This window comes from Myxine glutinosa, chromosome 7 (assembly GCF_964187855.1).
Source record: "Myxine glutinosa chromosome 7, kmMyxGlut1.1, whole genome shotgun sequence".
NCBI classification, from domain to species: domain Eukaryota; kingdom Metazoa; phylum Chordata; class Myxini; order Myxiniformes; family Myxinidae; genus Myxine; species Myxine glutinosa.
Window position 1 is genome coordinate 69,847,632 of NC_136267.1, and position 17,380 is coordinate 69,865,011.

Genomic DNA, 17,380 nt, shown 5'->3' on the forward strand with positions numbered 1-17,380 from the left:
CACAGACTGGTCAAACAAGTGGAACATGTCTTTCAATCCTGACAAATCTCACACTCTTACTATGTCTCTCCGAAAAGATCGACTGGACAACCCTCCCATCTACTTTCTCAACAATCCTCTCCAAGAAGTTCTGTCGCTCAAGATTTTGGGTCTCACTATCTGCCATGATCTTTCTTGGGAAAACCACATTTCCAAGCTGGCCTCCAAAGCCATCGCCGACTGGGCATCCTCCGTCGTGCGAAGTCCTTCCTCGGCACACCTGAGCTCCTCACCACATACAAGGCTTTCATCCGCAGCTCAATGGAATACTGTTCTCCCCTATGGGCCGGTGCTCCTGCCTCACACCTAGCTCGACTTCACGCTGTTGAAACCAAAGCTTTTTTTTTTTTTTTTTTTTTTTTTTTTTTTTAATACAAGATCGAGGCTCGTGAAAGAGCGAACATTAATCACACAGAAAGACAAACAGACACATAAAACAAATAACATCGGGAGCGGTAGACAAGATGGGGAGAGAGGGGGAAGGACACAAACACAACATTTGAGAGCAGGGACCGAGAGACATGGAGACATCGAGAGATCTGTGGGAGGGAGAGGGCTTTGGGGGGGAGGCATGTGAAGGGGGGGAGGCATGTTTTGAAGGGGGGGGGGGGGGTGGGAGAGGACATATGGACACTGCCAGGATTTCCAGGAAATAAGTTGGAATTTCAAACAAGGTGGATCTGGGGTGAATTAGTGGGGGTAGAAAAGATCAAGGTTATGGATGGGGGAAGATAAGAGATGGTGGTGAACAGCTGTTTTAAAGACCTGGAGGGAGGAGAGGGATTGAAGGGAGTGTGGGAGTTTGTTCCACAGGCGGGAGAAAAGAGGAATGAAAGAGTGAAGGTGAGCAGAGAGCCGAGATTTCGGCAGTTTAACCATCAGAGGGTTGCTGGCAGATCTTGTGCGACCTGTAGGAATATTTGGGGGACAGAGCACAGAGAGAGCTGGGGGAGCAAGGCCGGAGAGGAGTCGGTAGAAGACAGAAAGACCACCTACCTGCCTGCGGTGAGTGAGTGAAAGGCCCTCAGAGATAGCTTCATCGCGGGAGATTCCAATGATTTTGAAAGCTTTGGATTCAACAGCGTGAAGCCGAGCCAGGTGTGAGGCAGGAGCACCAGCCCATAGGGGAGAACAGTATTCCATAGGAGCTGCGGATGAAAGCCTTGTATGTGGTGAGGAGCTCAGGTGTGCCGAGGAAGGACTTCGCACGACGGAGGATGCCCAGTCGGCGACTGGCTTTGGAGGCCAGCTTGGAAATGTGGTTTTCCCAAGAAAGATCATGGCAGATAGTGAGACCCAAAAGCTTGAGTGACAGAACTTCTTGGAGAGGATTGTTGAGAAAGTAGATGGGAGGGTTGTCCAGTCGATCTTTTCGGAGAGACATAGTAAGAGAGTGAGATTTGGCAGGATTGAAAGACATGTTCCACTTGTTTGACCAGTCTGTGATTTTGTCCAGGTCTTCAGAGAGTGAGGAGGCTGCAGACTGCCGATCTGAGGGAAGAGGAATGGAGCGGCAGAGAGTGGAGTCATCAGCAAAGAGATAGAGAGGATTTTCCAGAGAGTCAGAGAGATCATTGATAAAGACCAGAAAAAGCACAGGGCCCAGCACACTTCCTTGGGGAACTCCAGCCTGAACAGGAAGGGGAGATGAGAGAAATCCATTCAGGGCCACACGTTGACTACGACCAGAGAGGAAGTCCGCAAGCCATGCATGGAGATTTCCATGGATACTTTCATGCAAAGCTTTCAGAATTATTGGAATCTCCCGCGATGAAGCTATCTCTGAGGGCCTTTCACTCACTCACCGCAGGCAGGTAGGTGGTCTTTCTGTCTTCTACCGACTCCTCTCCGGCCTTGCACCCCCAGCTCTCTCTGTGCTCTGTCCCCCAAATATTCCTACAGGTCGCACAAGATCTGCCAGCAACCCTCTGATGGTTAAACTGCCGAAATCTCGGCTCTCTGCTCACCTTCACTCTTTCATTCCTCTTTTCTCCCGCCTCTGGAACAAACTCCCTCACTCCCTTCAATCCCACTCCTCCCTCCAGGTCTTTAAAACAGCTGTTCACCACCATCTCTTATCTTCCCCCATCCAAAACCTTGATCTTTTCTACCCCCGCTAATTCACCCCAGATCCACCTTGTTTGAAATTCCAACTTCTTTCCTGGAAGTCCTGGCAGTGTCCATATGTTTTATACCTCTCCCATCGCCCCCTTCCCATGCCCCCCCCCCCCAAAGCCCTCGCCCTCTCTCAGATCTCTCGATGTCTCCATGTCTCTCCGTCCCTGCTCTCAAATGTTGTGTTTGTGTCCTTCCCCCTCTCTCCCCATCTTGTCTACCGCTCCCGATGTTATATGTTTTATGTGTCGGTTTGTCTTTCTGTGTGATTAATGTTCGCTCTTTCACGAGCCTCGATCTTGTATACAAAAAAAAAAAAAAAATCCAATATAACTGCCATACCATGTGACCTGTGATGTCATAGTTAACAACACAATATTCTCCATGGGGAGTCCCTCCTATGTTTAAAGTTTCACATTGATCAGAAAAGAGGTTGCAGAGAAAACTATTTTTATCCCCATCGGACCATTTTATCCCCAAAACCATCCCCTTCGGACGAGACTAATAAACTGTGGTTGAACTTGTCCGTTTGGGAGGACGCGGCATCCTGTTGGAGTCCGGACCAACACATGCTGTTCTCTTCTCTTCTTTGGAGTTTCGCCCTGGGGATTGTCTCTCCTCATCTGAGTTTAGTGTACCCCACGGCGGCCCATTGTTCTCTCTGGTCACGGCCACCTGGATGCAGATCTAGCCTATCAGTGGTCTACAAAATGTAAAATGTTCAGCCTGGCAGAGGTATGCACTCTACAGAGTGCTATTCTCATTGTTTCCTGTCTCCATTGCTGATACGCATGTGAAGGCGATTATTGACGGAGGATGAGTAAAGCTAGCTAGTCTTTATTTAATGGTACATGAACGACTTCCAGATCCTCGAGTCATTCCATTGTTTTATGGACGGTCACTCCGGCCACTTTTCTGTGTTGTGCTTCACAGATAGGTGATCACTCACTGTATTAAATGTGTGGGTCTTTCTTTGATTAAAATCAAGCAACATTCCTTAATTCAATGCATTGTTTTGTTAACTAGGCTTTCCTTGTTGTGCTGAAGTTTGAACCGAGCAACATCCTTTCTCATTATCATGCTTGGCATGCCACAGCCGGGTAATATATATTCCGTGCCAGGCAGGAACGCTGATGGTGATCTTTTAAAGTAGAGCAGTCATACGTATCCACCCCCTCTCCGCCATCCCCAGCTCCCTCTCCCCCATGCAATAAATCTCTGTACATTGAGACTTGAACAGTTGCTTTTTATAGGCAACTGAGGAAAGGAGGAATCAAATAGTCACAGATACATGGGTATTGGAGGAAAAAAAGCAAAACAGAGTTTCTGGTTTGGTAAAAACCCATATTTTTATCTTTTTATTTATATTGCCAAATCCATACATGTCATGGCATGAAGCAAATGTGTTCAAACCCAAAGACTCTAAACTTTCCTGAGCAGGATCTGTGCTCATCTGATCTTGTGTATGAAAAATTGCAGCTCACAGATATAAGTAAGTTGGACAGCCAAGTCACAGAACTCTGTTATGTGGATTGCCCTAAATATTTCATCAAGTTTCCGTAGGTGACACTCACTCACAATGTGATGAATAGTTTGATCTGGGTGACCACAGTCACATGCTTGACTGTCTTTGAAATCCCATTTGTGGGGGTGGTGTGATGTCCTTGCATGGAGAGTGTGGATCCTGTTGATCGCAGATCGCAGATGTCTGATCTTGCATCAATGCCAATAAGTCAAAACATTATAATACAACACGAAAATATTTTAAGTTCACAAAACATTATGTCTATGTCATGTATTGATGACATTTGTAGGAAAACGAATTTTTCATAAAATGGAAAGGTGAAGGAGCTATTAGTCTAGTCAAATTTCTGGGAAACGTGAATTCATGAGGCATTTTTGAGTAAAAGCAAGCAAACCACTTTTTCTGGGGTAGTTTTTCGTGCTGAATACGAATCTGTTGTTTGCCAAGCCCAAAAATGCGTAATTAGGTCACTAAGCAAGGTCAAAGGTCAATGAGTGCAAAATTCAAAATTTTTGAAAAAATGTTTTATTTTACATCACCTATCTGTACATTTCAATTATTTTACAGTATTTTGTCTGGTAAGGTTACTACAGCTTTTCACAATTATGAAAGTAAAGGGAATTGTGAAGGGAAAAAATCAGATTTTTGTGAATATATCCGTAATGAAGCATCTTTTCGTTTTTTGACATACTGTTTTAATTCACTTGAATTGTTGCCTTAAATACCATCAGTGAAGTGGTTTACCTGAGTCCTATATAATAGCAAGATTGTTTTCTACACTAAATGTCAATATTTGACTAATTAGCCACTTAATTAAGGCTAACGGTCACAAGGCGCAAAGTGCACTTACATGGCACAAGGTGCAAAATGCACTTCATGGCAAACATGTTTGGAGTGCAGGCAGTTGATCATTATCACATGTATTCTTAATTAATCCTGAATCAATTGCAGTCTGTCAGACTGATTGGCTGGAAGGAGGAGCCATCCAGGGGAATGCCAATTAGCTTAACTGTGTAAGCTCTGACCCCCCCCCCCCCCTACTTTGGCCTGTTTCGACATGGTGTTTCACTGGCATTGCACTTGCAGGCCTCAGTGCAGAACTGTTTCCCCCACTTCCGACAAGAGCAACTATCAGAACTGCAACCTTTCTTGCAACCACACTGAGTAAGTTCTCGGCATCCCTTTGGAATTGACGGTAAAGTTGTAAGAACCGGTGACAACTTGTCATCAACGAGTTTCCATCCACAATCAGTCGGCGGTGGCAGATCTGTCATTGGATTACTGGCCTCTCTCCAAATGAAACTTTGGTAGTTTGCACGCTCTATGTGGAACTTTGCTGCATCACTAGATGGAGGTAGGGTCTCCGTTGCATGGCATTTGTTGAACAGTTTAATGCGGGCTTGATTACAGTTCTCAGATGGTTCCTTGTAGATATGGCAAATAAACTTTTCAGCATCTTCTGTGACCTTCTTTGATGGTGTCGGAAACTGCTGTTGTTGGATCTTTTCAACTGCTGTTGGTATATCCAACGTTGACGTATTGGATGGTTTGATGTCTCCAAGACCGCTTTCAGCAGATGGCCCCCTCTGCCAGGCAGCTAACTGAGTAGCGTGAAATGTATTTTTGCCATCTAGGGTAGAGTCATTGATGTCAATATTGTCGCCAGAAAAATGCACAAATCGTCCCGAAACCAGGTTGCTGGTAACAACTGCCCCAGTTTCTTGATCAAGCGCTTTCAGAGTGTTTTCAGCCATGGCAGTGTCATACCTAAGAACCCGGTTATAGCTGATTATGTGCCCAGCATTATGGAATAGCTCAACTAATTTCTTTGATCGAGTTGACTGGTGCAGCGTCATACCCATTCCAACGTGTTTAGGCGGTGCCTTCTTGTCTCCACATACACCATAGACCATGTCTTGTCCAATGCTAAGGACCCTTGTCTTCTTCACCCAACCAGTTTCAGACATCTCACTTTCGTCAAACTCAGCATCGACACTACTTTGGCCTCCAAGCAAGATATTCACAAACATGAGTACAGATGGTGGTACACTTGCCAACTCTGCTTTTTCGCTTACATCGCAACCTTCGAATGCAGGATGTGACATGATATCACTGCGGAGTTGCAGAGCAACGTGCACTAAAGACAGAAAATGATCATCCTGTTGTCTAAATATGGGAATATAGTCTGCACTGTTCTGACCGCACACCATTTCTGAAAGAGGTATGTGACTGAAATGTCGTGGAAGAAGCAAAGTTTGTTTCTCTGAAGGCGCCAAATTTCTTAACACAAGAAATTCATAAATGTCCCCAATGCAATTCGACAAAGTTTCTTTAAAAGTCCCCAGTCTACTAAGATACGATGTAGGAATTGTGCCGTCGCACTCACTGGCTAACTCTTTGTACCTCTCGAACACTGCAGATAGTTCAAATACGTGCCCTTTCTCAGCAGAGTGACGCAGCTCTTGACACAACCATGATATCGCCATGTCTGCTGATTTGCTTTCAGTTTCCGCCCTTTTGACATCCCTAAAGAATTTACTAAGACAGTTAACATGGTAACATGCCTCAGCTGAGATTAAATCATTCTCATTTGCAGTACGGACTAAGATGTTATATACAAATTTAGCTTTTTCCGTAATTTCATTACTCATTTTGAAGGTTGTGACACGACTTGTCTTCTGCTTCTTGTCAAAGTTCTGGCAGAACATACACAATGTCCAGTTCATCTTAGTAGTACTACTGCGTAAAAACGGACATGCTTCAGCCGAAACACTCTTTCTTTCAGGATCTTTTTCGTTTTTCGATTGTTCCTTGGCTAGCTTAGCATTTATTTTCCCCTTGTGTGTGTATGCAGAGTAACATAGCTTATGCCATTTAAGTTTGGGGAGACTTTCTGGAGGCTCTGCAAAGAGAGTCGAAAGCCTGTCCACGGCTGATCGAAATTCATAGTGTCTCAGTTTGCATCGGAGCTCGGTCGCCTCTCTGATGGCAGCAATACCCTGGTTTGTCTGGTTGAAAATCGTATCTTTGACCTGGCTAGTTCCCTGACAAATGATACAAAGTTCAAACGACACATCCTCACGCTGTCGCTTGAGGCTGGCAATAGGTTCCATGGTTGGCCTGAGGGGAGAAACAGAAACCAAACTAAGCACCAGGCACGCATGTTCTGACCATGAAAACTACAACGTTGTATGATATACTGCAACAGCCCTTAAGTGATCGAATAAGCGCAGGCAGTGTTGGCCCGGGTTTTAATCTTATTCTCAAAGACACAAAGTAAAGCTTCTTCAAGACAAAACATCTAACCGATATCACTAATTCATTAGTGGTAGATGCATTAGGCACTCATCGTCAATGCCCATGCCCTGCCTGTCTTTTTGCTACTGTTAGGTAAATGTACATGTATGTAGGCCTGCCTATGATGTGAGATGTCAAGCATACATTACACATTTGTATGTACATGTATCTCACCAAAGAAGAATGCATTCCTTTACTTTCATTTGATTTTATATTTCATTTTTTAACAATCTTAAAAAGACCCTTACCTGTACTCCTGAAATGTTTAATGCCTGATGCCTAGGGTACGAACTAGATGGCTTATGCTAGGCTATTAGATTCATTCTTCATCATTAAGGGTCTATTGAAGAACACCCTGCTCTGTCTGAATGGAAATGATTTGACAAACATGGCAAATGCATTGGGGTCAGAAAGATGAAGCCACTTTCACTGTTGAGTGAAAGGGATGGTTTCAAGTGCAAGTAACTGTTACGTCATTGCAAGACTTTCGCACTCATTGACCTTTGACCTATGTTGTTTACCGGTGACATTTAGATTCTGTCTTTATAAAATCTATCTCTAGACCATCAATAGGAGCATAAAAACTCTGCCCCATTGTGCATTTAGAGGTTAAACTGCAAGCAAATTACGCAAAAACTAATTGTTGCCCCTTACAGAGATAAAGGCAAATGAGCATAGATGTGTCCTCACGTTTTCCTTTAAAAATAAGATTTTGAAAAGCTTTAGCAACCTTACTAGACAAAATATTGTAAAATAATTGAAATGTACAGATAGGGGATGTAAAATAAAGCATTTTTTCAAAAAAATTGAATTTTGCACTCATTGACTTTGACCTTGATTAGTGACCTAATTACGCATTTTTGGGCTTGGCAAACAACAGATTCATATTCAGCATGAAAAACTACCCCAGAAAAAGTGGTTTGTTTGCTTTTACTCAAAAATGCCTCAATCATTCTATAAAGGCACATTTTCAGATTTTTTGACTAGGCTATATGCTCCGACGCGAGTCGAAAGGATTGACGCGACAAAAGACGGAAATTCGTCCGAGTTGCTTTATTGCACGAATCAAGCTCAGGTACTCTGAAAAGCCAGTTTATCGGGCAGCAATATATATACACATCATGCCGGAGCGTTTGCCCGGGAAAGGCGAGACCGGGCGTCCTGGGCGAGCCCTGGAAAGGCGAGTCTGGACATGCCCGGGCGTCCTGGGCGAGCCCTGGAAAGGCGAGAGCGGGCATGCCCGGGTGTCCTGGGCGAGCCCTGGAAAGGCGAGTCTGGGCATGCCCGGGAAAGACGAGACCGGGCGTGCCCGGGCGGCTCGGGCGAGCCCGGGAACGGCTAGTCCGGGCATGCCCGGGAGAGGCGCGTCTGGGCCTGTCCGGGCGGCCTGGACGAGCCCGGCATGGTGATCGCTCCCTGGCCGCGTCCTCGGTAGGTGCAAGGCGATTGTGTATACCCAGCGGTAACCGCTACACACGCCCCCCCAGAATCGACTTGCACCGGCAGGGTCAATTTAAGGGGGGTCCTGATGACCCGGCCGAAGCGACCCCTGGAGGGTCGTGGGGGGGGGGGGGTCCAGCGTGGTGGTGGGTGGTCGAGCGGGGGGAACTGTGGATGGGGGGCGGCCTCGCCTTGGAGGAAGGGCCAACCGTGATGGTTGGTCGACGTCCACGTGCGCCGGCTTGAGGCGGTCCACCGAAATCCGGTCCGACCTGCCGCCGATGTCGATGACGAACGACTTGTCGTCCCGTCGCAGGACCCGGAAGGGCCCGTCGTACGGCGGCCGGAGTGGCCCCCGGTGTGCGTCATGACGCACAAAAACGTACTCCGCTGTGCGAAGCGCTGGGGGGGACGTAGGACTGGGGGCCAACGTGGTGGGACGTTGGCATGGGGGCAAACCGTCGGGCGGCCTCCTGGAGGTCCAAGCGCTGGCGAGCTGCGGACCAGGGGCTGGTAGCGTTGGGCACGAACTCGCCCGGGACGCGGAGCAGCTGGCCGTAGACGAGCTCGGCGGTGGACGCCTGGAGGTCCTCCTTGGGGGCCGTGCGGAGGCTCAAAAGGACCCACGGCAGCCGGTCGGCCCAACCGTCGTCCTGAAGGCCGGCCATGAGCGCGGCCTTCATGGAGCGGTGAAAACGCTCGCACAACCCATTCGCTTGGGGGTGGTAGGCCGTGGTACGGTGGAGCCGGACTCCCAGGTTGCGGGCGACCGCGCCCCACAGCTCGGAGGTGAACTGCGGACCGCGGTCCGAAGAGATGTCCGCCGGTGCACCGAAACCGGTGACCCAGGTGGCGATGAAAGCCTGTGCCACGTCGGCGGTGGTGGTGGAAATGAGGGGAACGGCCTTTGGCCACCTGGTGGTCCTGTACACCATGGTGAGCAGGTGTGTGAAACCCCGCGATGGGGGAAGGGGGCCCACCATGTCCACGTTGACGTGGTCGAAACGCCGTTCGGGCACAGTGAAAGGTGCCAGCGGGGCCTGGGTGTGGCGGTGGACCTTGGCCCGGTGGCAGGCCGTGCAGGCGTTGGCCCAATCGCGGACGTCCCGTCGAAGGCCGTGCCAGACAAAACGCGCCGACACCAGCTTTTCGGAAGCTTTCCGGCCCGGGTGGGAAAGGCCGTGGATGGAGGCGAAAATGCGGCGCTGCCAGGTAATGGGCACAATGGGGCGAGGCTGGCCTTGGGAGATGTCGCAGAGCAGGACAGTGTCCGCGAAGGGGACGTCGGCCAGGCGGAGGCCCATGTCCGCCGCCCGGAGGGCTTGCACCGTGGTGTCGGTGGTCTGGTCGGCCGCCATGAGCGCGAAGTCCATGCCGAGGTGGACCGCGTTCGCGCTGGCCCGAGAAAGACAGTCGGCCACGGCGTTGTCTTTGCCGGCGACGTGCCGGATGTCCGTTGTAAATTCCGACACGGCGGAGAGGTGGCGCTGCTGGCGGGCCGACCATGGCTCCGTGACTTTGGCCATTGCGTAAACCAACGGTTTGTGGTCGACGAAAGCCGTGAACGGGCGGCCCTCCAGGAGGTGCCAGAAATGACGAACGGCCAGGTAAAGACCGAGGAGCTCGCGGTCAAACGTTCTGTATTTTAACTCGTTCGGCCGGAGCTGCCGGCTAAAAAAGGCGAGTGGCTGCCAAACCCCGTTCGCCCACTGTTCATGTACGGCGCCCACCGCGTAGTCGGAGGCATCCGTAGTGAGGGCGATGGGAGCGTCGAGCACCGGGTGAGCCAGCAGCGTTGCGTCGGCGAGGGCCCGCTTCGCGCTCGTGAATGCCGCGTCCATGGCCGCGGACCAGACGATGTCATGCTTGGCCGGCTTGCCCCGGAGGGCTTCATAAAGGGGCCGCATGAGCTGAGCAGCCCGGGGCACGAAACGGTGATAAAAATTCACCATGCCGAGGAACTCTTGCAGGGCCTTGATGGAGCGGGGACGCGGGAACTTGGTGATGGCCTCGACCTTGGTCGGCAGCGGTACGGCCCCGTTCTTGGTGATGCGGTGGCCCAAAAAGTCAACGGCCGTCGTGCCGAAGTGGCATTTGGCCGGGTTGACGATTAAGCCGTGCTCGCTGAGGTGTCCGAACAGCGTACGGAGGTGGAGGAGGTGCTCGGCCCAGGACGTGTTAGCGACGAGGATGTCATCCAGGTAGACGAAGAGGAAGGGTAGGTCACGCAGTACGCCGTCCATCAAGCGTTGGAACGCCTGTGCCGCGTTCTTGAGGCCAAACGGCATCCTCAAAAATTCGAACAGGCCGAACGGCGTGATGACGGTCGTTTTTGGGACGTCGGCCGGCCTGACAGGTACCTGGTGGTATCCCCGTATCAGGTCAATTTTTGAAAAAATGACCCGTCCCGCCAAACGGGCGGAAAAGTCTTGGATGTGCGGGATCGGATACCTGTCGGGGGTGGTAGCGTCGTTGAGGCGGCGGTAGTCACCACATATGCGCCATCCGCCCCTCTCGGCTTTGGCACGATGTGCAGTGGTGAGGCCCACGTGCTATCGGAGCGCCGCACGATGCCGAGGCGCTCCAACGCGTCAAACTCGGCTTTGGCCACGGCGAGCTTGGCCGGGTCGAGGCGGCGGGCTCTGGCGTAGACCGGCGGGCCCGTAGTTGGTATGTGGTGCTCGATACCATGCCTCACTGCGATGGCCGAAAACGTCGGCCGCGTGAGGGCCGGGAATTCCGCGAGCAGGCGAGCGAACTCGTTCGCCACCGGGAGGGCGCATACTAGTTCGGTCGGCGCGGAGCTGCTCATCGTACATGCCAGGGAGCTGAAGGTCTCGGCGTTGACAAGGCGACGCCGTTTGACGTCGACCAGCAGCCCGTGCGCGCAGAGGGAAGTCGGCGCCCAGCAAAGCCATGGGCACGCTTGCGGTCACAAAGGTCCAATTAAAGCGCTGGCTGCCGAAGCAGAGGGTGACGTTGCGCAGGCCGAAGGTGCGTATGGCCGATCCGTTGGCAGCGACCAAGGAGGGGCCGCAAACGGCGGTCTGCTTGTCCTGCTCGGAGGCGGGTATGACGCTCAGTTGGGCGCCGGTGTCACAAAGGAAACGCCGCCCGGACGCTTTGTCCTTAATAAAAAGCAAGTTGCCTGAGTGGCCGGCGCTCATGGCTGGTAATGAACGCCGGCCCGGTCATTTCCCGACTTGCCGAAAGTGCACGGGGGTTGGCACGTCCGAGCCTTCCGTCCGAACCTGGCGTGGTAATAACACCATGCCTGGTCAGGTGGAGGCCCCGGCCGTCGTGTTGGAAGCGGTCGGCGCGGCGTGGCGGCCGCCAGTTGCACCGGCAGTTCGGCCTCCAACCGCACAGGGCGCTCGGGTGCCATAGGCGTCGCCTCGGATGGCGGCGGGCTCCAGGTAGCCGCCCCGATGTGCTGGCCTGCCGAGGAGATCTTGTCGGCTTCCCTGGCGAGGGCGTGGGGAGCCGCAATCTGCGTGCCTGCCAGGGCGAGGCGTACCTGTCTAGGCAGCTGGCGGAGGAACAGCTCTCAGAAAAGGAAATCTGGAGAGTGCTCACCGAGCAGCGAGAGCATGTAGTCCATTCGCTCGGACGGGCGCGTGTCGCCGAGCTCGGGCAGGTCGAGCAGGCGTCGTGCGCGTTCCGCCGGTGAGAGGGAAGCATGGTGGTGGAAGCGGGTGGAATGCGTGGTGGAAGCGGGTGTCGTCGGCGGTGATGCCTCGCAGGGCAAACTGGGAGTCCGCCTGGGCGAACCAAACCGCCGCGTGAGCCTCCCAGAAGGTAGGCAGTTTAAGGGCAACTGCCGTGTCCATGTCGTGGGTCACCAATGAAGGAGCTGTGCTCCGACGGGAGTCGAAAGGATTGACGTGACAAAAGACGGAAATTCATCCGAGTTGCTTTATTGCACGAATCAAACTCGGGTACTCTGAAAAGCCCGTTTATCGGGCAGCAATATATATACACATCATGCCGGAGCGTTTGCCCGGGAAAGGCGAGACCGGGCGTGCCCGGGCGTCCTGGGCGAGCCCTGGAAAGGCGAGTCTGGACATGCCCGGGCGTCCTGGGCGAGCCCTGGAAAGGCGAGAGCGGGCATGCCCGGGTGTCCTGGGCGAGCCCTGGAAAGGCGAGTCTGGGCATGCCCGGGAAAGACGTGCCCGGGCGGCTCGGGCGAGCCCGGGAACGGCGAGTCCGGGCATGCCCGGGAAAGGCGCGTCTGGGCCTGTCCGGGCGGCCTGGACGAGCCCGGCATGGTGATCGCTCTCTGGCCGAGTCCTCGGTAGGTGCAAGGCGATTGTGTATACCCAGCGGTAACCGCTACAAAGGTAACAACCCGTAGCTTTTGTATGCTGTACCTTTCGACTGCCACTCGGATGTTGCCCCTGAACCCAACTGACGATATTTTTAAACATCTAACCATGGATTCTAGTACTTTGGGTTTGTTGAAGTTTTTGCAGAAGCATAAGCAATGTTGCAAATAGCAGCCACTAGGAAGTTGTCAACAACAATTCCAAACGAGTACTTCAACTGGTCTCTCAATAAGTCACTCATATATTGTGGATAATAGCTGGAAAAATTTTCTTATTGGGAAGGCAAGTGTCAGTTTGTGTCGGCGGATTGCTTGAACAATAGATGGAATCAATCGGACATTTATCTAAGTAAGGTAACCGCCGTGGGAAGTAAGGACAAGCGGATGTTTCGTGTCGTACTGCTTTGTTTGCTCAGACGAAGGGTTGATGCCCGAAACATCAGCTTCTAATGCAATATTGATTCCTTCCTAAGTGTAAAGCTAATGTTGAAACTCTCAACTATCTATCTGATGTCTTACTTCTCCTGTCTCATTTATTTCGATTCAATTCACCCCCTATTCCCATCCCAGCTTGTCTCACATTTAATTAATTGTCTTTGTACTTTATGTCTGTTTTTTTTTTTTGCAAGGCTTAAATTATGTAGACACTAGAATTGGTAGAAACAAAGTATGAAGTATTCAAGGTAACTTCAACTTTTCTTCACTTTCCTTTTATATGCCTTTTGTTTAGGCCTAAGCCCAGGCAAGGGTGCCAAGTTTGGCTCGCTGAGCCGCACACGCTCTCCTCTTCCTGTAACAATGCCTTCTGCGCCAGAGAATACCCACTACGGGAGTCAGGCTTACGAGGATTTGGACAAGGTACTTCTTAAATCATACTTCACTCGAATTATCTGCACATGTTCAATGTGGCACAACTTTGGAAAACTTCAGTTTTGGCCTAAGTCACCAGCATTGCTGCCAAATCTGAGGATTTACAAACTTTAAAAAAAAACTTTCTGATACTATACAGATTTTTTCAAAAAAACAAAGGGATTTTGTGGCCCCAACACCAATTCTAACTTCCAGCCATAACTGTTTTGTGCTAACAAGGAAGCAGAATGTACCACATTTCACTACGGGCCAAGGGTCACATTTAGCCTCAACCTCAGTTGAACGTAGAGCCTGTTTTGCGTTGATACGTTCTTAGTAGAATGCAGAAAGTGTCCACCTGTGACTTCCATCAGCTGATGATTGATAAAAGCAGACTTGATCTGCATGACGATATTAAATCCAGAAATAAACTGTTCACTAGAGGGAGACAGTGAGTATGACAAGTTTGAGACCACTTCAAACTCGAAGAATTTTAAAGCTTTATTGTTGCTATGGCATCACTGTTTGCATTTCTTACGTCATGGTGATTTTGATCCTCTGTTTTAAAATATGGTCATTTTTAATGTGAGTGTTTTGACTTTGTTCCCTACTTGAACTCTCAACCTTGGTGTTATCAACTGATCACTTCTAATGTCATCTCTCCTTGTTTCCCTTTTAATTTCTTTGCTGCAATGTTTTAAACCTCCCTGCACCTTTTTATTGATTTATTTTGCTGCATCCCCACCTGCTTCATATATCTCCCCTTCTTTTCTCTTCTCTCTCTCTCTTGTGTCATTTTTCTTTCATTTTAAACGTTTTACTTATTTTTGGCTCCCTCTCCTCTTGGCCAGCTGGCCTTGGGAAGAATTGCCTGATATTCCCCTGCTCATTGCTTCCCAATCCCAAATTCCCTTCTCCCATTTCCTGATCCCCATCTTCCCTGCACTCCCACCTCCAAACCTTCTCCATGGTCCTCCATCCCCAAACCACAGGTCCTCACTCAAGATGACGATGACCTCAGAGTCGAAATGGCGAACCTTGAAGGGTTGATGAAAGATCTCAATGCCATCACTGCGGGGAATATTTGATCCATATTTTGCTTTCCTTGGCCATTGTCCTTTCCTGAAGGTTCTTCCTCATTTCCCTGTAGTAACATTCTGCAAGGATACATCCATTGTGCAAACATTTTCACCAGGAACATCATTCTTTAACTCCAAAAGGACTTCCCAATGACACTGAAAGCCTCAGGAGAGCCTTCAACTCTTCAACGGGAAAGGACAAGCTTCTTTCTGCCATGTTGCGGATTCTACCTAACCGGAGCGACATCTCGAGTAGAAAGGAGTTCGGCTTCCTTCATGAGACCGAATACTTTTGAGAGACCTTTTATGTACTACTTTGTACAAGGGAGAGCTTTTTTATAAAAAAAAAAAGAGTATTTTGTTGTGCTTGTATTACTTCTCTTTTATTTTTAAGCTTTCATGTAGATAGCCGGTGTCATTTTCATTTTGTAAATACCAACTGTGTGCTGTTGTCGTGCGGGGTAGGCCATGGCTTTGTGAAATGCTTTGCTTTGTGAAATGCAAAAAAGTGTTTAAATCCTTTTCTTTTCTTACCGATTTGACACCTTTGCCACAAGTTTTCCATTTTTAACTTATACTGAGAAAAAGGTCAGAGTACATTGTAAACATTTTAGTGATTAAATGGTACATGTGCAAGTTGACCGATATTTTAATGCATTCACTTTTCAAGCTCATGTATAATTTTTTTAGCTGAACTGTTTATACCACAATTCCGTTATTTGTTTGAGACCTTTTGGTGCCGTTTTCTGGCAACAAATGTTCCAAATTAATCCATCATTATCATTTGAAACACGCTTAGTACGAGTCAGTTTTCCTCTGAATAAAAATTCCATTTTCTTTTAAGTTCTCTTTTGTTATACACGGCTAAGGCTCATAATAGAGCTGGCACAGACATAATAGAACACACAAATAGAACATAATAGCATAATAGCATAATAGCATAATAGAACACACAAACACACACACACACAGACACACACACAGACACACACACAAACACAGATACACACACACAGATACACACACAAACACACAGATACACACACACACACAGGCACACACACAGACACACACACACATGCAGGCACAGACACACACACATGCACACACACACACGCAGACACACACACAGACACACCCAAATACACACACGCACACAGACACACATATGCAGACACTCAAATGCAGACACACACAGACACACACACACACGCACACAGAAACACAAATGCAGACTCAAACACACACACACATGCAGACACACACATGCAGGCACACACAGACACACACACGCAGACACAGACACACCCAAATACACACATGCACAGACACAAATAGACACATGCACACACAGACAAACGCAGATTCACACACATGCAGACACACACACATGCAGACACACACACACACACACACACACGCAGACACACACACACGCAGACACACCCAAACACATGCATACACATGCACAGATACACATACGCAGATGCACACACAGACACATGCATACACAGACACACACACACGCAGACACACACACAAACACAGACTCACACACACATGCAGACACACACAAACACACACACACACACACACACACACACCCAAACACACACACGCACGCAGACACACACGCGGACACACACAGCTTGGGGGAAGTGACGTCACCAACGTCACTTCCCAGGATACTCTGTGTGCCAGCGGCATCATAACAATGGCGCCGCTTTTCTCACCATACTCAGGGCACATTTCCTCCTCCCCATGGATGCCAAATAATAGTGATTGTTCTTGCTCTACCTTTTCAAGCAAGGAATCAGCAAGTACCATTTAAAAAGTCTTTGGTATGACGTGAATCGGTCCAAACCGGATGGGTGTTTTTCGGAGACACCATCCCCTTCCTTTTTGTTTTAGCTTTGCTCTGCCAAAGTAATGGACTTCTCTCTGAAAGATCTAGCTGGTAATAAAAAGCGAAAACACTTAGACGAAACAAAATTACGTTGGTTCAATCGACTCATGGGAAATGGTTTAGCCTCCTTGGCAAGAGTTCTGCCCAGCTTTACTCGAGCGAATGGTCCACATCTGAAAATACGGTTCACTGAGTGATCAATAGAGGGATGTTATGGATGTTTCCATGTGATGATTCATTCAGTGAATGATCGCTTTGGAATGATCTATCTCCTTTGTGACTCAACAAAGAGCTACCATTTCTCCACCAAACGGTGGACTTCTGGTCAAAAGTTGTTGTTTTTTTTAAAGAATAAAATAAGTCTATACACCTTACCCAAAGCAATTTATCAGTTGCTGTGAGTTGCACCCAAAACAGGATGGCCTCGAGGGATGCACACACTCCATTAAGCCGTCTAGCTTGGGTTTGAATCTCGACCCACCTGTAAACTGTCATTCCTGGGTTTCACAGCCAGGATGATTCATCAACGTGTGTATCATCCCTATGGAGTGGGCGTTCAGCATTAGTTGTAAGACGTTAAAGATCCCACAGTGTCTTTCGCGAAGAGTAGGCGACCTATCGCCGGCACCATTAACAAATTACGAATTCCTGCCATAACTACATAGTCGAGCATCAGACCTGACCAGCCAAGTCGTGAAAGACTTGGGCCAAAATCTTCCCCCGGCCAACCGCACAAGAACATGGGAATGATTGGAACGAGTAAAGAAGAGGAAGAATATGCACCCATAGGCATATATATATATATA

At 49.2% G+C, this 17,380-nt stretch overlaps 1 protein-coding gene across 1 annotated transcript in view; it reads left to right on the forward strand.

The window, feature by feature from the left end:
- The window catches only part of LOC137431314 (neogenin), a 343,015-nt gene extending 327,504 nt beyond the window's left edge, over positions 1 to 15,511 (forward strand). The window contains exons 28-29 of the mRNA XM_078782693.1: positions 13,471 to 13,598; positions 14,582 to 15,511. Coding sequence (XP_078638819.1) covers positions 13,471 to 13,598; positions 14,582 to 14,677 — 224 coding nt within the window. The 3' untranslated portion in view covers positions 14,678 to 15,511. The remainder of the gene's footprint in view (positions 1 to 13,470; positions 13,599 to 14,581) is intronic.
- Positions 15,512 to 17,380: the final 1,869 nt, after the last annotated feature.